Genomic DNA, 25736 nt, shown 5'->3' on the forward strand with positions numbered 1-25736 from the left:
GTCTTTGCAGTTAAAGTACAATCACTAAGGGTCTACTTCTGAAAGATACAGGAAGATTGTTCTAATATGACAGAAAAATTAAACTGAGGCTTCTGTACCTTTCCATGTTAGTGAAGCTCAGAAATTTCCACAAAATAAAAATCAAGGTAAAAATCAAGCTGAGCACATTATTTCATTGTACCCATTATAGCTGTCATTGTAGAAGATAAACTCAAATATTGGAGAAAGAGAAAATATGCTATCAAGGAAACAGTATTAAATTCATACACAAAATTATGTAGAAAGTCTCTCAGCAAACTGATTGTGGGCTGGCTGACAATTGATCAAATATTTCCCAGAATTCTAACTTGAAAAAACAAATTAAAATTTTCAGTACAGATAACTAGACATAAACTTTCAAAAAATGAAGGAAAGACACATAACAAAGAAATCAGTGTGCAAAATGTAACTGAAATGAGCAATATGACTGGCCATTTTATCCATGAAAACTTTTAAGTCTTTCCCGTTCTCCTCTCCTTACAAGACTTAGAGCAAAGACATTCACCTATATAACTCAAAACAGAGTCTTTTTGAGAGAGCAAACATATTTAGAATTATTTCTTACAAAGTTCAGGATATTAGGAAAAGGAAATTATTTCATTTTCAAAGGGTCAGTGGACCAATATGAGAAATCTTAAGAGAATAAAAAATATTTCTATCAGAAGAAAGTAGTAAGGACAGAAAATGTTATATACATATATAGCAGACTTTCTTACCAGAATACATTTTACTGTGTGGATTGCACTAGGGTCCTTGTTGTTAGCTGCCCAGTGAAGTGGGATTTTTCCTTCAATATCAGGAATTCCAATATTTGAATCATGTTTTATGAGAAGTTTCACGTGCTCTGGGTTATTGTAGTAGGCACTCCAATGCAATGCAGTTTGCTGCAATACAATTTTCACAAGCTTTTTCAACACATTGAAAAGTCATTGAAACATTAAAGTTGGCTAAAACCAGCTTTAAACAACAGGTAAATAAGTGAGCATTTGTTACACTTCAAAAAAAAGCACTGACAAAAAACCAAGCACATGTACCTGGAGTGGCTGACAACAGAATATCTGTGAAAATGGGGTTGAACACAGCTGAACAAGTGGTCCATTTACCTTAGTAAGAGCAGATCACCACATACCTACTGTGGTCTGAGTTAGGTCTAAACTGCACTACCTTATATGAAATCCAAACTGAGAACTTGGAACGTAAGTATCTCTGGCAGGAGACTAACAGCTTTTTATGAAGATTTGTTGGACTATGGCAAGAGAAAATGTGCATGCCACTTAGCACTGCCCTTATGGCTATTTGGTGCAGCAGTTCAGACCCAGAGAAAATATCTGTGCTTGGTATTAAGCAATGACATTCAAACTAGAATGATGATCTGAACAGGCCTTAGCACCAGAACTGCACTACAGAACAACTGCAGTGATTAGTGCAGTCCCTCTTAAACTTCAAACTCTTTTGGGATAACACAAATTGACAGAGATTACTCTCCACTAGGGGAAGGTGACACAATGCTGACACTGGACTTGGATCCATCTTGAACAAAGGTTTTAACTTCAACTTCAGAATTCTGAAGTTGAATATTAGTGAATCTAATGTCCAATGGCAGTCCAATGAAACATCAAAAGGCAATCCATGCTCCTATTGCCAATTCCTGACTGCCAACAGCATTTCTACAGGCCTTATCAATGTTCATAACTACATAAGCAAATCAATGTGTGGGGGTTTCTTAACCAGCAAAACATTGGCATATTAACAAGTATTTGATTTACCAGACACACCTCTCCCAATTGCCAAGTAACAGAGAGTTATAAGATAAAGAATGATATTTGTTTTCCCAGCTCTCTTACCTTCTCACCCCTACTAAACATTACCTGAACTTTGATTGGAAAGAGAGAAGTAACTCCTGCAGGACATTTGTGTAGAGAAGTACAATACCCTGGATTAGCATCCTATTCATTATCATATCCTTCTCTGTGAAGGAAGAAGGCAAAAAGGAGCCTATTTGTGTTTGCTGCTGCCAGCTGTTAGCTTAGTACCATGGCAACAATAATAAGAGGCCCAGCCTTTTCTTCTACCTGACACTCACTGAAGAAAGGCTCCACAAAGTGCCACCACAGTCTTGTACCAGTAAAAATTTGTACTAAATGAATGAGTGTTATTTATTAAACGGAGCTTATCAGTTTTCCTGGAAACTGACAGTTGCCATGAAAGCAGAAAGTTTTGGTTACCAGAAGGCCAAGGTAACTTTGGTTCACTGACTTCTCTCACTTACAACCACTTTCAGTCAGTTACTGACATGGAAGCAGATGTAAAGGACATTTGTTCTCCGTCATGTTCAGGAATTATATTTGACAATTTTGATGTGCATACCTGCAGCAAGGAAACTGAAAAAGCAATGTGCCTAACAGGGTCAAACAGGTCGGACTCTGTGCCTGAGATCATCTCTCTCCAACCTGAATTCCATTTTTGCTACTGCGACTACTCACAATACGAACTGGGAGAAAAGTGCTCCATGTTTTGTGGGGAATCTGGCAATGCTTTAAATACTGGCTTGGGAATCTGCTGAACAGGCAAGGTTGCGAAATGGTTTTGGCTGGTTTATGCGTAGCTTTGTTAATTAATTAGCATAGTCATGAAGTCAGCATGACCTCTCCAGAATGACTGCTGTAATTATGGGCAGTTTTCTAGTGACTCTTATTAAAAGATCCTAAATGTGAGGTTTTTCAAAGGCAGAAAACCTAAGCACATGCTATCCAGACTCTAACAAGGATCAATGTTACAGAAAGACTTGAATGGTTTTTGAATCCTCTGTTGTTGTAACAACTCTCAAGAAGAATGTCAGTGAAGCCAGTGCAATGATCTTTGACATCATTAACATCATCATTATTAATATTTCCACTTTGAAGACCCATAAAACATTTATGACAAATAATGTTTTGCACACAATCATTTGATGTAAAACCAATTTCTAAAGCTGCTACAAATCTTAAAATAAGCAGTTGTCTTAAAATGAGCAGTACTTTTACCTTGTTTCTGTCCTGGGTGTCCACTTCTCCAGGTGCCATATGTTTTAACAACAAAGCTAAACATTTTGGACTTTTGTGACGTGTAGTTAAATGTAACGGTGTCATATCCTCTAAGTCCTTCTGCATCCAGTTCCCTCTACGAGCCAGTAAAAGTTTCATAAAGCGGTAATTTCCCTGGGTAAAGAAAAATATCAGAAATTTATGTCAGTTTATCAAACCAAGTTATGATAATTAGATAATTTTTTTCTGTATTACAGTGCCTAAAAACTTGAAGTAAAACAGCTCAAAGCTTTGGAAACATCTAATGAACACTTTTTTTGTTAACATGAACTCTTAATTTTCAGGTCTCTCATACTAGATATTTATATCTAACTTTAGATATTTATATTCCATTGGCAGAATATCAGGGTTCATTATTACCAAAAATTCTGTAATATTATCAGAGTTTTTTAATCTGTTTAACCTCAGTAAAAATCATGTAAAAACCAAAATAAGATCATTACATGCTGGTTTCAGCAAGGTAAACAGTTATCAGATGAGGAATAAAAGCAAACATGAAGAAAGAATATAATTTCCAAAATGAAAGTAAGAAAAAATAACCGGGAATGATTCAGAAAGATCAAATGTACTCATTTGAATACACAGCAAATATATGCAAAAGTGATTGTTTCTTACATTTTTAAATTTAGAACTGTATGAGCTTTGGTCTACAATATATATAATAAATGGATGGGACAGCTAGCTTTATAACACATTGAAAATACTTCACACTAGGACTTTCATTAGGTATTCACTATGTTTTCAAAAGAAATATCATAGAAATGCTTCTTTGATATAAATATACTGATACAATAAATGAGGGTGGATCCCAAAAAAACCAATCTGGTTTTATTTCTCAAATCACTGAAGAAGCTAGTGAAAAATTAAAGACGTGAACATGCAATCATGAAGAAGCTCTACTGATTTAGTAGTACAGCCAGCCTTGACTTGCTACTACCCCTTGCTTGAAAGTTATTTTCCATATAAGAGAGATGCTACATACAACATTTTGATGCTTCCACTTCCCAAAGTCTAAGGGTTTGTCATATCACCTTCAGCAGTTAAGTTGAAATCAAGGACAAGCAACTGCTGGAGCAATAACTCATTAAAGCAAAACATCTGTACCTGCCTTCAGTCATCATGATTTAAACACCTCAGTTCTTTTCCCAATCTAACTTTTAACCTTTCCTAAAATGAAGAGTGGGTTGTCCCTTACTTTTGCTCATTGTCTTCCAATTTTTCCCCAAGATACTAGTTTTTGCCAATTTCCCATATAGATCATTACCTATAACTATAATGAAAATAGAAAGCACAGAAGAGAAGATAAATTGTACTAATTCTCCCCCACTCAGGGAAAAGCTGGAGCATTTGATGTAGCTTTATTAGACAATGTATACAGGAAAGGTGACACTCAAATCAATAGAAGTCATGTCTTTGGATTCTTCTGCTTGTGAAACTACCTGCAAATTAACATACTTCAGTCTACTATGATTCCTTTATAAATTCTGCATGTTAACTTAGTCCCCTTAGGCTGTCTTTGGAAAAACAATTTAAAAAGGCAAATAAGTAGACAAGGGCAAGCAGTGCTAATGAACGGGGGCACTTTGGTATCTCATAAGGCTCAGAATTTCAAATTGCTTTTGTCAGCAGAATGGTAGGATGGAGACAAGTCAGAGGATTCTGGAGGCCTCCACAGTATCCAGTACTAGGGCATAAAAAATATTCAAATTTCATTTTTCAATGCAGCCATAAACATTGGAAGGGCATACTTTATAAAAATTCCTGTACTGTTTTTTGTCTAATAGTAATGGAAGACTTGACTTTTATGGATGCAGAATAGATTTCACCAGGTATAGCCAAAATAAAGGAAAGTCAGTCTTTTTTCCCCTGTTACACTATTTTATTTTAAAATACAAATCAGGGAAATAAAATCATAAATGAATTCAGACAAAATTATCTTGTTCTGCCTATACCTTTTTTTTGTTACTAATCCTTGCTCATCAGTGAAAGCTTACAAGAAAAGTCTGCCACAGAACCTACCACAAACCTTCCTGAACATGAAAAACTTCTCTTGCCACAGACAGCATGGCTACTACAGCATTCCCAGTGAGAAGTGACCAAATACATCTTTTTCTTCTGCTGGGTGTCAGGGAAAGCATAACCTCAGGATTTTGTCCCTTTAGTACACAGACACATACCAAGGCATACTCTGAAGTACAGGGGCAGAATAGCATGATGTCTGCAGAGCTCCTGAACTACAGAGAAAACACTCAGAATTAATTCATGATAAATTTAAGGTGGAGTTAGGGATGAGAATACTCCTCATTATTACCATTACACTCTAGAGACAAATATGAGAAAAATTTACAAAACTCATTAAAAAAGAAAAATTAAAACTTGCAAAAAAAAAAAAAATCTCAGTGTATCACGATGTGGTTGGCAATTAGACTGGAGGAAGACAATATTAAATAACTTGAGAGAATATTAGTCTTGGAAGAAACATAGCTGCTTTTCTCCATCACAGCAGATAATATATTTTTGGGTTATTTTCAATATTTCCAGCACACAGTGCATGCATACTCACGAGAGAAAAAAAAGGTTTTGTCTTGTTGATAGATACTTATTGGAAGATTTACAAGTATATTCTGCTTTTTGAATGAATTCCACTGTAAAAAAGACTGAAAGTTAAAATAATGCATAAAACTAACTTTTATTATTAGAATTTCTCTCCCTATACTGTATTTTATATTTGCTATTACACATTTTTCCATCAGTTACTACTACATTATTCTCTTGCATGCTTAGCCAATAAATCCTTCTCCTTAGCAAATGAATTTGTAATAAATCCCTTCATTCTGAAACACAAAAGATTCTGTTTCTTCTGAGTGATTTAAGAGTTTTTAACACTACCACAGAAAACACCTGTACTTACATTACTTATTCGAATTATCTTATTCATGCTTTTGTTTCTGACTGCTGTTCTGTTCTTTAGTAATACCATGAATTTTGCTGTCTTCCTTTCACTTGTTAGAAAACAATACTGTGCTTTTTAATGACAATGGGAAACTTCCCCACCTTCAATTGATTACTGCTTAAGTTTGTAAGTATGGAATGTATCAACATGCCTTGAAGGCAGATGCAATTTAGGTCTTATTAGGTGGAGGGAGGGAATGCTTAATTTGAAAAACCAATTCTTTATTTATATAAAATTTTTGTGTATAGAAAGTCTTCAAGCTGGTTAGGTTTTTACTCATAAATAATGCACTTGACTGGCCTAAACACTCCTGGGTAGCATGAAAGCTCTCCGAGTCAGTCTGTGGTCTCTTAGCCATTGATAGTGACTCAAAATTTATTCTATTATAAGCAGAAAACATTATGACCAAACAGGATTAAATACTTACACAGAAAACTTGGTTCCTGGCAGCTAAAATTTACCATTCAATTGCCAATTCTTAAAATTCCTTTAGATTCTATTAAAACTTTTTGAAAATCAAAATCCTTGACTCTGCAAACTACAGCAGTTTCAGAAAACAGCTGACTTCAACATAATCAGAAGAAATACTTCTGCTATTTCAAAAATTCAGCCACAGGTACTAACTGCAATGATGTAGAACACATTTTTTGGTAGACAGTTCAATAAGCAACCATGGCTCTGCCATCAAGTAATGACTTCAAAGAAAGCTCTGGACTCCAAGCTAAACTACTAAGCAATCAGAAAAACTCTCCTTTCCTGAACGTTTTAATTGAGAAGACAGTTATCAAAGAAATATTTTAGTCAGAATCAATGAATTTGCCAGAATTTAGATTATCTCTGAAATTGAAAAAAATTATCCCCAAAATTGCAAGTTTGGTCATTAAAAAAAGCTGTCTAGTATGTCTATTCAATATGATTCTACTGCCAGGGAAAGGTTTCAGTGGAAAATTACTGGTAAATTTTTCTACCTAGTTTTTTGGCTCTACAAGAAAATGTGTTTATTTCTTTATTAATCTAAAGCAACTTTTTTCAACCTATTTTCTCTCCCTGGCTTTTTGAGGAAGTGTAGTGAGAGAGCAGCTGGGTGGGCATCTGTCAAACAGCCACAGTCAGGCTCTCCCATATGGTCACCTAAGTGAAAGGCTAAAGAAAAAATGAGCTCTGTTCAGTGGTGGTATAATTCTAATCACAGGTTGATGCTGAAACTCCTGGTTGCATTACCAGTGCACTACAAACATCAGTCTCACACTTCACATCTTTCCCCTCTGTTACAGTCCATGGAGTCCTGCTCTGAGTCACTCAGTGCCATGTGCCTCTGTTTCAAACACTTCCTCAGAAGTTAAGTATTTTTCACAGCAATTTGTAAGTATTTCACAAGCATGCAAACTTGCTTTAAAGAGTACACCTCGGTTCTAGAAATGTTCTGCTGACATGCAACAGAGGTCTATGAAAATTTATTTCCATTTTCATCCCACTATTTCTTGATGAGTTAACTTGGTCATTATATTAAGCTGTGTGATTCTACACTAAGCACTTCTCCTGTCCTGGAGCGTGGGTACATCACTGACACTAAACTTTTCATATTCAGATTTAAAAGCACACTGCATAGATAAATACAACACAACATAAATAAACACAACACCTTTATAAGGGGAGAAACTGAGTTGTATAAGGTAAGGCTAAGAGTCAGAGAATTATGTGCATCTCTCCAAGCACATCAAAGGCACACCCATAGTTAGGCTACCATCACATCATCATCAGTGGGTTAAAAGGGGACAATGAAAATAGAAAAATTGCTTATTTCACTATTAATTGCTGAGACCACATTTTCAAAACCCATAACAATTCTCTTCCACATGAAGAACTTTACACAACTTGAAAGACTGGTCTGTAATAATTTACAATGTAGAGCACATGCGCTGACAACTGTTACTGTACAGCTAGGCTTGATTTTCAGAATACCTACAATGGGCTGTAAAGATTTAGGGCACTGTGAGGGTTGCTAGAGGAACTGGGGAAAAAGCAGCCCAACATCTCTATACAACCTCCTGGTAAAAACAGCAGGGGTCATTAAAAAGAATGCCAAGTTGTTAAACCGTGAAGATGCTACTTTGGCTCCACTCCAAAATTACATACCTGCTTTCCCAGGACTGGGAACAGACAGACCAAAAGAACACAAAACCTTACAAAGGAGGTGGTTTTAAAGGGCTTTTCATTGCTGACAGTCAGAAGCACTGAAGATGCAGTCAGGGCATACACTTGCAGCAGAACAGAAAGCCTTAGAAATATTTACAGATAAACCACAAATTACAACTGACGGTTAAAATTGACCCTCTGGATTAGTAAATCCATCCTCTAGCACTATAGGGAGTAAGAACATCTAATCCTTTTCAAAAAATTCCTTGTGATTTCTTTTAAGTGGAATTACAGTGTTCAGGATTTTTTTTTTTTTTTTTCCTCCCAGTTCTCTGTTTCAGGCTCGGGCTTTTCGGTTTTGTTTCCTTTTTTTTTTTTTTTTTTTTTTTAAAGCCAACACACACACAAGGACATTTCATTCTTCTACCCATGAAAATACAGTGTGGCTTTTAAAATCTAAACAAGCATTGGAGTATTTAACTCAGTAACAAAGGATAAACCCTACATTGCCCTCAAAAAATAATTTGCTTTCTGCACTCATTCTAGTTGGAACTCTTCTATTTTGAACACAAGTAAGCAGAGATTACAGGGCTACCAGAGGGGGTCCCACAAAGTACCCTAATGAATCCCAGTGACACTGTCTACTGCTAGAGCATATATTTTGTCAGATACACCTAAAACTGCATTTCTCCCATAAATGGAGATTTTATGAAGATTTTTTCCCAATCTCCCATAAATGGAGATTTTTTTAGACATTCTCTAATCAGTTAGCACATTACATACTTCTCAGTCATGTTTCAAATAATAAATTCATAATACAAAGAATAAATCATTATGTGTGTTGTCCATCATCCCCCCCTACCCACCCCTGGGACTTGCATTTTGGACTATAATGTTTCTAATAATTTCAATTACTTTCAGTATTCCTATTCTTCTGATATCCTAGCCACTGCCATCTTCTCTTTGACTGACAATCATGCCTAACAGCGTGCCACTCTTAAGTATCCTTTAAAAACATACTAGTCATGATTCTAAGTTTGCTCATGAAAAATACTAATATTAGATTCAAGTGCAACAGTCAAGGACTTGTAACACATGCCTTCTGATCTTACAGTTCATATTTCAACTGTATCTGTTTTCAGTTCATTACCAAATAATAATTTACCCTTCTCTTACATTTTGTGTGCTAATTTCTAATTAGGCTTGCAATTTTCCATCTAGCATCACAGTTAATAATTTTGTACAGGCCACAAAAGGCAACCTATTGAATTTATTTCTATTAAATGAGCTCACTAAATATCCAGTTACTCTTAAAGAACCTACTGCTAACAGAAGGTGTTCATTTTACCCAATTTTCTATTTCTGCATATATCCCCATATAGTTTCAAATTCTTATATGCTTCTGAGGTCAAATAAGCTGCCTCTCTCAGCTACTTCCTTCTTAAAACATTACTTACCACTATTTTATAGTGTTATTGAATACCATAAATTCTGTAATGTCACAATTCCTAAAGAATGATTCACTGATTAAAATTCTTTTGCACCTTATCCCTTGCTGTTTCTGTACTTGTGAGATGAGATTTACCAAAAATCAGGCATTAACCAGTGACCACAGCCCCAAAGAGAGAGACCTGCAGTAACTAAGGCTGGTCAGCAAGTGTGCAGCAGAACACAAGTGGTAAAACAGAGGCTCCACAAAATCAGGAGCACAAAGGTCAGCCTATTGAAAGGGGTGTGTTTGAAGACAGCAGCGCAGCAAGTCCACCAGCCACGACAGAAAGGATTTCAGAGATCTGATAATTATACATCTCTGCCATAGATTAATAATTTATTATCTTATTAAATTTTGATTGTTGAAATATATTCATTATTAATTAAGCAGCACTTATGTAAGACATTTTAGCAAATTTTTCTTAGCAATCTTTTGAGAAAAAAAGAATATTTAACAATCAATAAATCCTCTTCAGAGGAATATAATATATAATTCTGCAACTTTCACTCTTTCACAAACAGAACAGCACAAAATTATTACAGTTAAATTAATTGCGAAGATAAAACATCTCCTCTTCTAATACTACACCAATTGTAACACGGGCAGTGATTATACAATGATTAGATAATTTTTATTGTATTTAAATATTAATAATGTTTTAATTTTTCTTTTAAACTCTTAAATAACATTTAAGAAAGTAGAGCTGGAATATATACGTAACAGCACCTTGAGAACAGAAAAACTAATTATATCATGGGTTATAGCATACATATTCACTCACACACTCTTTTCATTTGCTTCAAACCCAGATTAAGAACTGGTAATGTACATTGAAATTCAGCATATCAGGCCACTGATCTCCTTCTCCAGAGAAGCACATTCTGTCCCAAATATACAAATAAATAAATAAATGTAAAAAACCCAAAACAGAATGCTATGATCTTTTAATAGTCATATTAGATTACTTAAACCTTTTTAAACCAGGACTTCTTAGTAGTTGGAGTCAAGACTTAATTGTTGCTTGTGCCCAAAACACAAAAATGTCTATACTTTTAATAGTCATCTGTTTCTAAAGCCAGTAGAAACCTATACCTTGACAAATACTAAATCATACTCAGACACTCAAGGAAGTAAAATATGTATAACGTAAAAGTATTTCAGATTTTGCCTTAAAAACCCAAGCAGAACGTATCAGCCACTTGGCATTGCATTAAGACACTTTGCCAACAGATTAGCACAGATGCTAAAGCCAAAGTTGAGAAGAGTTCTTTCCTGTCAGATGCTTTCAAGAAGCAGTGTAAGTAAAAAACTTGAACTCCTTAATTGTTAGCTAAGCCTTTGAAAGACAAATACATCCATGAGGTTTCTCTTTAAAACAAAAATTAATTACTTTACAACTGAATTTAACCTGCTTATCTTCAGAGTAGAAACCAGTTCTTGATCTACTGCATCTTACAGAAGATAATCTTACTGTATAGACAACATGCTCACTCTCCAATGAGGAGGTGCTGAAGAGAGGATGCTTTACCCTACAAATAAACTTTGTACAAAATAAACAAATTTTCAAACCTCAAATATTTTAATAATGGAAAGGGCCTGTGCATGTGGTTCAGAGGTTGTTTCATCTTTTAGCGTCTCTTTGAGAAGAGGCATATTCTAAGAATGTCAAAAACCACTTGGAATGATGTGGACTTCTGTCACCAACACCTACCAGTCTCAGTAGCTTTTTAGGAAACAAACTAAGCACTTTGAAAAACAGAATCTGTTCTATCATATTTCTAATTTGATACTATAGGAACAGACTACTGTTCCAAAAGTAACTGAAACCCATACATCAAAAGGAGTATTTTGATATGCTTATGTTATCAGCTACTTGACAGAAATCTCACAAGTCTTCAGAAGAAAAACTACTAATAAAGGCTAGCAAGTAGATATATGAATTTAAATGCAAATAACAATTATTTTGATTTATAAATTAGCACTTGTGTTTTGAAATCTTACTCATGCATGAAATACTAGAGCTTCTTATCTTCTAGTACACTGAAACTGAACTCATATTGCCTGGTTATATCAGCTATAAGCCCTGTAAAATCTACCCTTTACTGTGTATGTCTGCACCATTCTTACACTTCTTGAATATCAGTAAATCTGTTTTAAACAGCTCCTGAAAAAAAAACCAAAGTCAACATAGCTACTTAGACCCCCAGTTTATAGCTAAAATTAGTAAAATTACCATCAAAATATCAGGCTGCCTCTCTGGTTATCACTATCTAGGGGTTAACACCTTGATTAACAATGTAACAGAAAAATAAGAGAAAGTCTTCAGGATTCTTTTTTTAGACATAACCCTTAGCAGTCATCAATTGGACCATAGTTTTGAAAAAACAACAAACTGTAAACTCTTAATTACCTCTGTGTGGACAAGGATGATGCCATGCCTTTTATCTAACAAATCACTGGTGGATTTAAATATGTAATGCTCTCCTAACCCCTTCAAATCAACCATGACAAAAGCATCACTGATTTTTGACATTGGGTTTAATCTCACAAAGCACCCTTTTAGCAACTTTGTTAGCAGCATTCTAGACTCAAAAGTAAAACACTCAACTGGAGAAAATCTCTCAGACAGCTGAACAGAAACCTTATTTACCAGATTTCAAGCTGAACGTGTTCATCTGTCTGGCAAAGCATCTTAGGCAATACATCAGCAGAGAACATCAGCACGACTTGAGGCCAGTTCTATCAGACATTTCGACTGAAAGCAAGACAGTGTCTTAACTACGAGCAGTTCTCCCTAAAGCCTCTTGCAAGAGTTGCTTTACTTTCTTGGTTTCCATAGGAATAGACAGAACAATCAGCTAGCACACAGTTAAAGAACACAATAGAGAAGACAACGGACCAGTGCTGTAAAAACCAAGGTAAAACAGTTTCTCAGTGTACACTGAAAGAAAATAGGTGTTTGTATCTTACAGCCTTTGACCTCATTTATTCATGGCCTGTACATGTTGTTTCTATGTAGTGTTCTCAGCTCTTCAGCAATAAATGTTATGGTCAACCTATAGAAATTAGTGGCTTTCATGTAAAAAACACTTCAAGGATGAAAACGCAATTAGCATTCTCATTTCCAGTTGATCTCTTCCACTGTTACTGAACTTGTTGTCCTGTAGTGTTCTTTTGAAGTCACTCGGGCAGAAGCACCCACAACACACAATCTCTGGGGATTTACGACAAAGCCTTAGAAAAGTCATCCGTATTTACAGGATCACATCTCCATAAAGAATCAAACACTAAGCTTTTGAAAAACACTTTATTTCAAAAAATAGTGATTTGAAAACTTTGTCAGAAAGTACTGACTCTCTTCTCCCCAAAAATAAAAGTACTAAAAATAGTTACTACATTCATTTTCTTCATCTTAATAGCTTTGAGTTGAACTGTCCTGAAGTAAGAGCACTTTAAAAAAACTATGAAAATATATCCCTGAAACAGATGTATGCCTTTAAAAAAAAATCTAATAAAAATGTTACAAATCACAGTATAATCCATGACAGAATTCTACCTGAAAACAAGTCTAAGTAACAGCCATTAGTCCAGTCCAAGTCTTTTTATCCTAACTTTGTGAGTACTATTTCATTCTGGAAGCAAACTAATTGCCATTACTACTAAGCATCACTCTGACTAGTACTGTGTCACTACTGCCTTGTACTTCTTAATTGCACCCCTCTCTGTGCATGTCATGTCCTTACAGACTGCTGGAAGCAACAACGCTTGCAAAGTGAAAGCGTCACATATATGCTCATTTTTGAGCACAGCATCATGGAATTTTTTGTTATTATTTTAGCTGCCGTTTTATCTGCAAATAAATGCATGCCTTTTATGTGATTTAAATATATTTAAAACATATTAAGTCCCATAACAAACTGCTGTGTGAAATAATTGCAAATCTACCTATCAAATTCTATTGAATGAGAAAAGGTCTCTAGCCACAGTGAAATCTCCAGAACTATTACAGAAGTAGACAGACAATCTATATTGAAAACAATCAACAATAAAGGTAGCTTTACTCCTAATTTAAATAATTATTCAGACACTTCAGGCTACTTTTACATACGGCATAATTTTATAGTTTCTATAGACACTGCAGTGATGTTTGATATTTAAATTGAAGCCATAATCTATTTACAGTACTGGTAAATAAATCAAAGCCTTCATAATCTACTCAAACTGTATCCCAGCAGTAATAAAAGTACTAGATTTATTTTTCTTTGTTCAGACTAGAGGCAGATAAAATAACAGCTCAAGGTTGGTGTTGCAAAGCCTTCCCATATCCATACCACATTAACAATGTCGAAAAAACACATTCTTTGTGTATATCTCTATCTATGTTTAAATGTTTCCACCATAAGGCTGAACACACAGAGGTTATATTCATAAAATAAATCAGTTAATATGTCAGCAAAAATTATTCCTCATTAATAAAAACTGGTAGCATTCTTCCTTAATCCTTCATTAATAAAAAAAAAGTATAACAAAAGACTGCTCCAAACTGCTCTACAAAGAGACAAAAAAAAATTTAGAATCTTAATAGGCAAGTTAAATTAATTTTGTATTTTATGAAATGCTGACATTAGCTGTTTCTTTTCAGGCAGCAACAGAATTTGCTTATGCAGTTCATACATATCAATTTTGACTTAAGTGTGATTCACTTAATTCTCTTTAATCAACAATTTAACCAACTGTTTACAGACAAAGAGAAAGACAAATGAAAGATTAGTGCTCCTGGAGTTTGTGGCTGGCCATAACATCTGAATTTATTTTTCAAATACCTCCTATAGCAGTAGGCTTGCATGCTGAAGACATCCTATCTAGTATCCTATTGATTCAAATGACAAGCCTGAGCATCAGATTAAGGATGTGTCAGACACCTGATAGAAGATTCCTGGAGATTTCAGCAGAAAGGTGTCCTGTTTCAAAATGATCTATTGCTGGTACTTCATATGTTGAAGCGTATGTGGGTCCATTTCACACAAAACTGATTTGTCTGAACTTAGAATAACATTCATAATCAGTGAAAGCAAATATCTTCCCTTTTGACTGGTGAATAGCTGGGAAAAGACACCTTATTCCAACAGAAATCACTCTACAGTTCACAAAATGGGACTAAACCAAACTGATGAGCTAATAATAGTGGAAATTCTGTTTTAATTTGTCAGTGCCAAATCTGGACACAAACAAGTAAGTGGTTTCTCAGTCCCAACAACAATATTTATTCTCATAACCATTAAAGATCACTCATGGGGTCAGCTGCAGAGGGGCAATTAATGCAAGAATGATGTTTTAGAAAGGACACTCAGACAGGGAAATGTCTTTGTCTGCAAAGGCACTTTTTAAGGTACAGACTTGGCAGCAGACATCAATGTCCTGGGAGAAGAGCTGGACAAGTCTCTTGAGCACCGAGGGACGCCACAAAGCTAAACATGCTCAAGGAACAACAATAAATGAAACAAAATGAATTCTATTCAGCTCTTAAGTGTAACTCTCCAAGTACTGCAAGCACCTTGTTTAAAAAGAAAATACCATTTTTAAGATGTAACCATTATCTTCAAGATCAAATTATAGAGAAAATTTCACCTTTCCTTTGAACAAAGCAAAATGAGGGAGAGGAGGCAGCTGTTTGACAACCGTACATAGGAGACAACCAGCAGCTGAAACAAGGTTAATTAAGTCAACTTAAAAGAGCCAAACATCAAGCAATATGGAACAATGTTCTTACAGAAAAAGCACTGCTCATGCCTGAACAAATTACTTGTCTTTGCTGGGCATATCTATATCATGTTCAGTTCTAGCTGGTCTTTGCAACAAAATCTCCGAGTTGAAGTTATGCACCAATACTTTTTCAGATTTAAGTAATCATTTAAGATGTTTTTTTAAGACAGGAATGCTTTACCTACTTACCCTTGGTAACTGAGAATCTTCAACAATTAATATAAATTATTTTATTCATTGATAGTAACCTGAAAAATTATTGTTATGTAAGAGAACTTAGCAAAGATCAGGTGAGTCCAGAAGCTCTTCTAAATTTTACTCACAAAAATATGCACTGAACTCAATAGATGAAAATACAGTAATTCTACCAGCTGGCTGCACAGATATTTAAGATATCATTCCATATGCTATACAGAATTAGTTCCTTTTCACTGGGAAACACAACACAAGCAGAGCGCCTCAATGTTCTGCCACCATGGTTTGCACTTAAACCATATTTGCAAAATCTTTTAGAAAATCACTACAGTTGGAGGCATTCCTTTTCTTACTATTTTAATGAAATTTCATATACAAATTTTAAGTAATTGAGAGCAAGACTGCTCAACAGAAGCACAAGGATGATAATACAGGGGGCCTGACAATATTGTCCTTGGATTATTTCACGCACAGAAAGCATGGTAGCAAAGGATATAAACTCAAGTGGAGGAAAGGAGGAGAGTTACCAGAGCAAGAAGTGAAACAGAGATGCAGAGAAGTAAAATTAAATCAAGTTTGAGAATTAGAGACAGTGGCTTGTACAATGAAAATAAATCAATTAGGTTAATGAAAATAGCTGTGATATTGCTGGAGAAAAAGAGAAAGAAAACATCACCAATAAAGATGTCTGACCTGGAGAAAAAAAATGGGAAAAACTGGGGAAACCACAGATCACTGCCATGGCAAAGAAGTGTTCTGGGAAAAAATACTGGGTAAGAATTTTCTTACCAAGTGTTTGGTAAAACTCTAGAAATAAAGATACTGAATTATGACACTCTATCACAATGGATAAAACAAAAGATGGAATTTTGCAAAAAAAATCAGAGAAGTGGATAGATTTTCAATAAGGTAAATATATAATTAAAAAGAAATAGGCTCGGGCTTGCTCATTTTGCCCCAGTGTGTCTACACTGCAGACAACACACAGTGCAGAAATGCTGGGTCAACTTCACGGATATTATGGATACTGATGCCAGTCAGGCCACAGCAGCAAAATACTTCTGTAGCTCAACAACCTTCAGCACACTTCAAGCTGTGAGAGTAGGCTATGATGTCACTTCTTCATCTGTCCATCCTGTAGCTCACACCAGAAGGTTAAATGTGTTTAAATCAGGTTAGTCAGACTCAAAAATAAATATCAAGATCAAAAAGTCCAAGTTGGGGAAGCAATAAAACCAAGCAGAGAAAGATAAATCAAGAGAACTGGATTATCAGAAAAAAATGACAGAGGTATAGTACCTGCCAGATAGTAATTGCAAACCCAAAAATTATTAATCACACATGAATTCAGACTCTCACACAAAGATGGGTGTTTGAGAGCATGGCAGTTAATCTCAAAGGGATAAAACCTCCATGATTCCTGACACATAATGCCACTGAAATGTAATAACAGACAATGCATCCAAGATTTCTGTCTCTGGAATACTTACACTATTGTACTCATCTATGAAGATAAACCTGAGATTAAGGATGGGTTTGCCACTGTTTACAGCAGACCACCAGTAAAAATGATGTTGCAAGTCCAGATGACCATCAGTAAGTGCTGCAGAAGAGAGGGGAGTGGCAGGGGAATCAATCCAAATTGAAATACCAATAGTAAAACCACCACTTCTAAATAAATGACCTAACACGTAAGAAAAAAAATCTGAGAGTTTTGAAGTACCTAGAAGTCCATAAGAAATAAAAAAAGAAGAAAAATATAAAATTGTCTTTTGTTAAATTAATTGATGTAAAATAAAGAGCTTTATTCCACTGTCTAAAAATATTGCTATTTCCAGATCCGTTTTACAGATAACTATGGCCAAGTACTACAGATCTCAAGGCAAATGTGTTACTTAGAGAAGGGGAATACTGGCATGGTTACAGTTAAGGTTTGCTTTGAAAAAAGTGGCAAAATAAGATAACAAATTAAAAAAAAACACTATTTCAATAATTTTTTAAGCAAATCCTTCATTAAAATGTAGTCCTATTATTTATTCTGGTAAGGTAAATATTAGCACATCTGAGACATTAAATTACTTGTTCTACCAGCGTAATGGGTGTTTAGTTGGATTTATCTTATTTAGAACAACAGAAATCTTTCTCCAAGAAACAGGCAGAAAGCAAAGATCAAAAACAACAGTAAGAAAATGCAGACAAAATTCAACTGATGATTTTTAAGTCCAGTGCAGGACTAGATTATAATAACTCTACTTACAGCAACTTTGAAACAACTGCTTAGATCTGAGAAAATATACTGGTATTATCAGACTGACATATCTTTACAACAAAATATTAAAATATTTTATTTCCTTACAGCTTCTATTAAGTGATTCCTTCCATGATGGATATTTTCTTCCCCCATGGCATAATGTTTTTCATATATATTCCCTATCTGAGTAGTTAACTGGCTTTTTCTCAAGACATAAAACCAGTCTGATCTGGTATAACACTGCCAAATCTGTTTCACACAAATTCTGCTTGTCTCCGAGAGAGAGCGAGAGAGTGCACACCACGCATCCTCATTAACGAGAAAGATATGTAATTAAACAAGAAAGGGTTAAAGCGTATGTTAGTCTATTCTACTTTTCTATCTGTTACTTTTTAAAAAGCTTTCATATGTCTTCTTCCTTGTTTCTGAAAGCTAACCATTCCTTCTTCCTTTCAGGAAAGCTGACATTTGACAGCTTAACATAGCTGACAGGGTTACCCAACAGCTCACCCTCCCTATTCTCAATCCAATTAGACCTCTAATCCTCCAGATGAAAGGCCCAACTACTCACGTTCCTCATGACAACGACAGCTATTGATTATTTGTCACTACAGCTAACACCTTCTCTGTCGAGGCCACTCTGACAGAAGCAAACCTACCAAATTAGACAGCACTTTATCTGCCCTGGAGGCCAAATGGCACAACAAGTAAAGGCTAATAAATGGTATAAAAATGAACAAATCATAACATTATGACAGGTTGATCGTTGCCAGCAGCTTCACAGCTCAAGCTTGATGCTCTGTTAGACCTGTTCCTTCTCTTTTCTCTTCCACTCCTGCACCAACTTTGACTGAATTAAAGGCCAGAACAATTAAGGCATTTGACCAGCAAAGATAAGCTAGGATAGAAGTATCATCAAGGGACACGAATGTCAATAGCAGACTACCTTTTGTCAATAAAAACATTCCAGAGATGCAAATGCTCATGACTCTGCTCTCCACTAGGCTGTACTGACTCCCTTTGTACAGGGCTCTTGGAAAGCCAGGCAGACACTCCGGGAAAATTAACCCCAGAAAGATTTGAGCTGGGAAACAGTGAGGCAAGGATCTGCACCACTGCAAAAGGAATCCCAATACCGTGCTGGGTGACAGGGAGGTGCTACAGTTGTTATTCCATTTAATATCTACACTTTTTTTTCTTTGTAGCAGAGTGATAGAAACCAGGACTAGATAAATTCAAATTATCATTATAAATTTTCTTCAATTGCTTTTTCTAGGACAATATGCAGTATCTAGTAACACAGGACCTCACAAGTCACATCACTCTGAGGCAAATTGAAACCATTTATTATTCTCAGGGTGGTACTATCCAAAACCAGTGAGATCAGAGGCACAGTCCCTAAACTGAGGCTGTTTACTACAGCAAACAATAGAAGAGAACATGAAAAAGAAACCCCCAAATAAAACACCACAACCACAGGAACATTGTTAAAATCAGGCAGCCAAAAGAATAATGCAAGTAAAAATACACAAGTTATTTAAACAGTTAAAAAGCAATTGCCAAAATTAATTAACTGATTCCTCAACTATGCTAAAAGGAGTATGTTTTTTAACAACGGATTCCTATGCTTCTGAAAGTACTTAATAACAGAAAAACATTATTAAATCAAATTACATGAAAACTTAATTTAAACTATAAGTTTTATTTAAAGATATAAAACATGAATATCTGCTATTCTACTTTAAGGGAAATGTTCTTGCTCAAAATACAGGTTGAAAAGATAAAGGACACTACTATTCAAGTGCAACACAGTGTTAATTTAAGAAATCTAAACACTGTGACGAGATTTATTTAGTCAAAAAAATCAAAATATATAGTATTTTATTGTTTTAACTTCTCAGGCTTACAATATATTCCCGGGGATAAGTACGTAATTATTAATAGTTTCAACCAGACACAGATGATTTAACACTTTAATTATGGGCAGTACAGAACAAAATACAGATATTTAAATAAGTAGTTTGGCAAACAGATCCTTTATGACTACTATTGCCTGAAGAAAATTTGAACCTACAGGACATTTGGGTAAGTTGGCTCTCACAAAATTCAAGCAAACCTATAAATAAAATTTGAAACAATATGTAACATTTCTATGAATAAATTTTAATGATTACTATTCCACTCTAAAATGTACTCCAAATATAATAAATACTGCAAAGAAGAGACAAATATTGTCTCAAATATTTTCAAATCCTATAAAGTAACATTCAGTAGATACATTTTTATTTACATTTTACACATTTTTAATAGCCTTCTATCCTTTCCAAAAGGAGAGCAGTTCAGAATTCCTAATGCTGAGCCCCACAGAAGCACCTGTGTGAAGGAGACCTACAGAGGTGCAACTGACCTGACCCAGGGAAGACTGAGCAAACTCTTTCCAAAGTCTCACTCATGTACAGCCATTTATGCCTTTGCTGGTGAGAGTGAGCTCACAGTGTTCTTGGAAGTTGTTCAAGTTTTGCTTTAAAACTCCTTTATTGTTTATTTTATGTTGTTTATGCTACAAACCTACTTATCCCAGGTTATAGTCACTGCTATGGTTTGTTCTTACTTAGCAGACTATCATTCTTTTTAACATACACCTTGATTAAAGATAAATGGAACATGTATCATTCCCCCAGTTTGCTTTTATTAAAAAAAAAAAAGGCAACACAACAATGCTATGCTAGAGGACTAGGTGGTGCCAAATAGTGAAGAAAAACTACTGTTCTTAACACCTAATCTTATCAGCAAAATCTGTAGATGTCTTTAAGATTGAGACTTACTAGCCCAATGAGTTGTCTACCTATTATTACTTGTGGATTTCCTGCTGCAAGCCTTATTTATATTTGGTTTATGATCACGATTCTTGATAAGTGAGAATCTTTTCCACTATTACAAGTCAGAATCAGAAATGGTACACCACTGTATTTTTCAAGCTGTGTTCCAGATGTGCCTCCTTGTGAATCATACTGACATGCCTTACACAGAACAAGAACTAATCCACATATCTTCCCAAAAACCTTAGATGTATTTATTCTTTCTTCTGTTTAGAAAAATCATGCTTATTCTTTTCTTTCTGTGTTTAGATTATGTTTACAACCTCACAATTAAAACAAAATCCTTCAAAATATGGATGCCACAGTGATGGTTGCTAGTCAACAACTGCCCCAGGCAAGTGGAGACCAACACTTCAAATGCATGTCAAAGGGAACTCAGTCCATCCCTTTCCATGCTAATATACTCTGCTACTGGGTAGACTATTGGGGTAAATACTCCACACATGCAAACCCTCTCCTTAAACATCCTCCATGCTCCTTCAGCTTTACTTCTACTATTCTAAATGGGGGGAAATACTATTTTGCTAATCCAACTGGAAATAGATAGAACCATTCTGTCTACAGCAGGCTATAGAGCAAATCTGTCATATTTATAGAATAATTCATTTTAGCATGTAGGACAGCTTTATTTGTTTTCTTTCACCAGCCAATCCTAAACACAGACAGTAACAGACACTGTGTTTTTTGGCTAGCCATGCTGTAACTCCTTTGATGTGCAAAATGTCTGCTGGAAAGTAGCTATAGTCAGGGAGGTAGCCACAAATTGCAAGCAATACTTTCAAATATGTCTTACCAGAGTAAGTTAGTTTAGTAACCAACTGCTTCTAAAATAATTTAAAAAACAACTCAACAAGTGCCATTGATTATAGACATTCATACCATATTTATCAGTGAAGGTTTTACAGAAACCAAGTTTGATCTTACAGCTAGTCTGAAATTCTGATCTTGAACTTCAAGTCAAAAGAACACTTTGGCATGAAAATTTTTGCATAACCTTGTCTTAAAATATGGTTTCACGCTAACATAAAACCAGTGAGAAATCAGATTCAGATGTCTTAGTATCTGCTGTGCAACTGAAATCTAACATGTAGAACAGTATTTCCACAGTTTTATCTTTTGCAGAAAAAAGAACTGGCTAGATTTTAACCCACATTTTGACAGTACAGGCAGACAATTGTTGGATACCATATGACTATAGCAACTTAATACTTAATGAGGAAACAATAATGTGCATGTTCTTGCCTTGTTACAAGACATGACAAAGTGTGCAAGCTGAAAACGCACTGCCTGAATATGAGAATAGCATATCAGTATTGCAAAGTAGCGCCCAAATTTCACTCTGAATCAAGACTTAACAGAGGCAAATGGAAGTGTTAATGAAATCTAAAGCACAATCAAAAGCAGAATTAGGAGATACATACAAGATCCTGAAAGAGAGTCACAGCAGCAATTTATCACACACAGAAAAATACCAATTTCAAAAGGGTTCCCATCCTTCCTGAACTCAAATAGGATGCTAAAATTCTTACCTATGGCTTTGAGAATATTTTTTATTATGCCAGTATTCATTTAGGAAATTCCAGCCTTGCAAGGTCTCTGTTTTATTGTTCATTCTCAGCAGTGACAGAATAACTTTCTTGGGGAATGTAGTGGGAATCAGATCTCTGTAACAATGCAAGTTTTCTCTTCTTAAATTTTTCCTGTAGCTATTTTTAACCATTTCAATGGGGTTTGCAGCACAGATCAATGGTAGTATCAACCAATAGCAAAAATAATTTGGGAACATGGGGCCTTGTGTTAAATAGGCAGAAAATTAATTGTTCTTTTGTAGAGTTCATTTTATGTCAAGTCACTGCCCAGTGAGCAATTCCAAAGCTGTGAAAAGGGCTCAGGGGAAAGACGTGGATGGTAGCAACCCCTTGGTAGCAAGGACAGCTTATCTGTAGTATAACAGACACACAAATCACACACAAGGAACTATTCTGCCTTCCACCCTTAAACAACTTCAGGTCACATTCACTAGAGAGAACTCATTGTTAAGGAAAGTAAAGAAAACATTTGTATTATGGTTGTTGTCTGTGGCTTAATTAATCACAAAGAAAACTACAGTCCCACATACTAAAAACATCACCTCTTCTAGCAGGTCAGCAAAGAGTCCTGTTTCACATCCTGGTGTGTTCATATTTCTCACATTTAATCAAATTGTATATTCAGATGAAAATACCACAGAATGAATGTAAAGCTCATTTACATTTCAGGAACCTACATGCATAGAATTAATATTACTCATTATGAGCTCTCACTTCAGGGGGAACATCATAAAAGGTTATTGGCCTGAGAAAAACAAGAACATGAACTGGCCACCATTGTCTCTGACAATCACTTATTTTCATTACATAGATTGGAAAAGAAAGTTAGAAGCACATGTGCTCTTTTATGCAGATCAAATAAAGTCTGATGAAAGATCTCAGAGACTACAGCTCCAGGAAATACATTTTGGAAAAGGTAATGAGGGGAAAATGTACAAACTGGCTCCCAGGCAAGTTAATTTGAGAATTTTTAATACAAACACCTTTTATTTGCTCGGGAAAAGGAAAAAAAAAAAAAATCTCTTTTTGCAGCTCTTGGACTAACTCATTAGATAAAGCTTGGGAATAAACTTTCATAGAATAAGTGAACTAAAGATTACCTTGTGTTTCCAGTTTTCTACCATGTCTAATGCTTGCCACAGGCTTTTTTTACTGTTACTGTTGAGTATACAGGAACAACCATTTTTTTCTAGTTTAAGAAAAATCAAAGACCATTAAAATATATCCTCCTACTTTACACAGAACTCCTAACTGCATCCCGGATGTATTGTTATTTATCAACAACCATGTCAGTAAATAAATAATATAAGCTACAGAATATTTAACACTACTAAAGTCACATTTTCCCCCTGGGGTTATATCAATCTTCCTGAAGCCAAAATTAAAATCCTCCTAACATTTAAGCATCCTGATAGATTATTTGGAGTGCATATTACTAGAAACCAACAAAAGAAAAATTGAATTTTTTCTTTTATCCCTAAGAACACAAAAGGCTGTGCCTAAAGTATTCAGAAAGATTCAGGTAGATTACTCGCCAAAGTAAACAGATTGCTAATAAGTGAGCATCCCCTGTGAGAAATTTTGAAAGAGGCAAGTCTGCTTTTCCCCCGTCCCCTAAATTAAACTGGAATTACTTAATGAAAGTGAAATGACAAAACATATACAGGTATTTTGGGTATGCATAAATATTTCCATTCATAAGTATCACATGTCAGTGTTTCAAAAAGCTGTAATTTAACACTAGAAGCAAATTGCTACAAATACAAATGCCTGCAACTGGAAATGAATGACTGTTGTTAAACTGTAATCCCAGTACACATATCTTCATAGCATGTTTATTTCATAATAATATAAGTTCTACAAGCTTAAATAGTCTGTACCCACACAGTACTACAATTCCTCAGTGCAAAATCACTGACAAGTTATGCTAATGATTCTAATTCTGTTGCAATCAGTCACAGTTTCAGTTCCCAGTAAATTACATCCGTGTTCAGGAAGTTACAACCACCCTCTGAAACTCCCATGGTAATCTTTGCAGGTGCACTCCTGCAATAATTTGTATCATTTTTCTGGTGGGTTTGGATTTTTGCGGGTTTTTTTGCGTTTGACTGCTTTTAATTCAAGTTTTGTGAAGTTAATTACTTGACCTGCCCCTTTTTCTTATTTTTTAAGGGGTGTGCACCCTTTTAAAATTGCTTGTGAGACCTGCGCATTTGAAAAGAGAGACCAAAGGAGTGGAACAGAAGAAAATCCAAAAGGAAAGACACCAAATAATTTGATTTACATGGCCTTCTGCCTACAAAGACTGAATCACCTGCATCATAAGGCTGATGAAAGAAAGACAGATACTATGAAAGATCATGTCAAGGACAATCAGAAAACGAGTTGCTAAAGAAGTGTGTGCCTTGAGTGAGACTAATTTGTCACAATTACAATATTGACAATACAAAAACTTACATCAGATGCCTAAAAGAAAGAATGAGCTAGTCAGTGTGCCCTAGAATAGTCATCTCACTTTAGGGTGAATGACTACACCCTCAAGTGAATTACTTTTAAGTTATCTACATGATTAGCTTATACGTAGATGTCTGCAATGCAGATGTTTGCAATGCAAATTTTTAGTTATAGGAGATTATTCTCAGCCCATCATCTCACATTGCATTGTACTATATTATTTTCCATTGAAAGAAAGATATACTTGTTACATTTAAGCATAAAGAAAGTTAAACTATCTCTTTATTCAAGCTAGCAATCTTTCTCAGACCAACAATGTATAAAACTTAAAAGCTGTAATACAAAGGATGCCCATCACTAAACAGAGGACTAACCATTAAGAACATAATTATCAGCATGAAACACCCACTCATCAAAGGTTATCGTATCAATATATAAGCCCAGGTGTTTTTCAAAAAGCATTAGTGTTTCTAACAGTATGGCTGAAATTTCTGACTTTACCTTATTAATTTCAGGAACTTTCTGCAAAGAAAGGTGTCAAAATGCTTACCCTTAGAAAGGTGACAAGGGTAATAAGTGAATATCCAAACCCTTACTTCTTGCAAATAGTCCAGAATGTCACTAGTGAAGTCTGAGACAGAGATTATAAGAATCTTTTGTTCAGATGAGAACAGATGTTGAGATGAGAAGCTGACAGCTTTTCACCTAACTATTGCTTTGTAGACATGATCCAGTGACAAAAACCATTTGAATGAAGCATGGCAAGACCAGGATGACACAGCAGCCCTGAGTTGTGAGACATGAGTTTCCTCATTAACTGGTAAATACAGCCTGGTTATTAAAACAACACTAGACAGAGATGCTGAAACCATCAGATCACCTTCACTTCTTACCTGTGTTGA

The 25736-nt window shown here is 35.2% G+C and overlaps 1 protein-coding gene across 3 annotated transcripts in view; it reads right to left on the bottom strand.

Annotated features, from left to right (window-relative positions):
• Positions 1–25736, bottom strand: part of INVS (inversin) — a 90564-nt gene that overhangs the window by 51175 nt on the left and 13653 nt on the right. For all 3 annotated transcript variants that reach the window (XM_021528681.4, XM_085571813.1, XM_085571812.1), the window contains exons 4-5: positions 3063–3236; positions 756–923 (exon numbers count right to left, since the gene is read on the bottom strand). In XM_021528681.4, coding sequence (XP_021384356.2) covers positions 756–923; positions 3063–3236 — 342 coding nt within the window. The remainder of the gene's footprint in view (positions 1–755; positions 924–3062; positions 3237–25736) is intronic.

The sequence above is a fragment of the Lonchura striata genome, chromosome 2, assembly GCF_050655825.1.
Source record: "Lonchura striata isolate lonStrDom1 chromosome 2, ASM5065582v1, whole genome shotgun sequence".
NCBI lineage: Eukaryota > Metazoa > Chordata > Aves > Passeriformes > Estrildidae > Lonchura > Lonchura striata.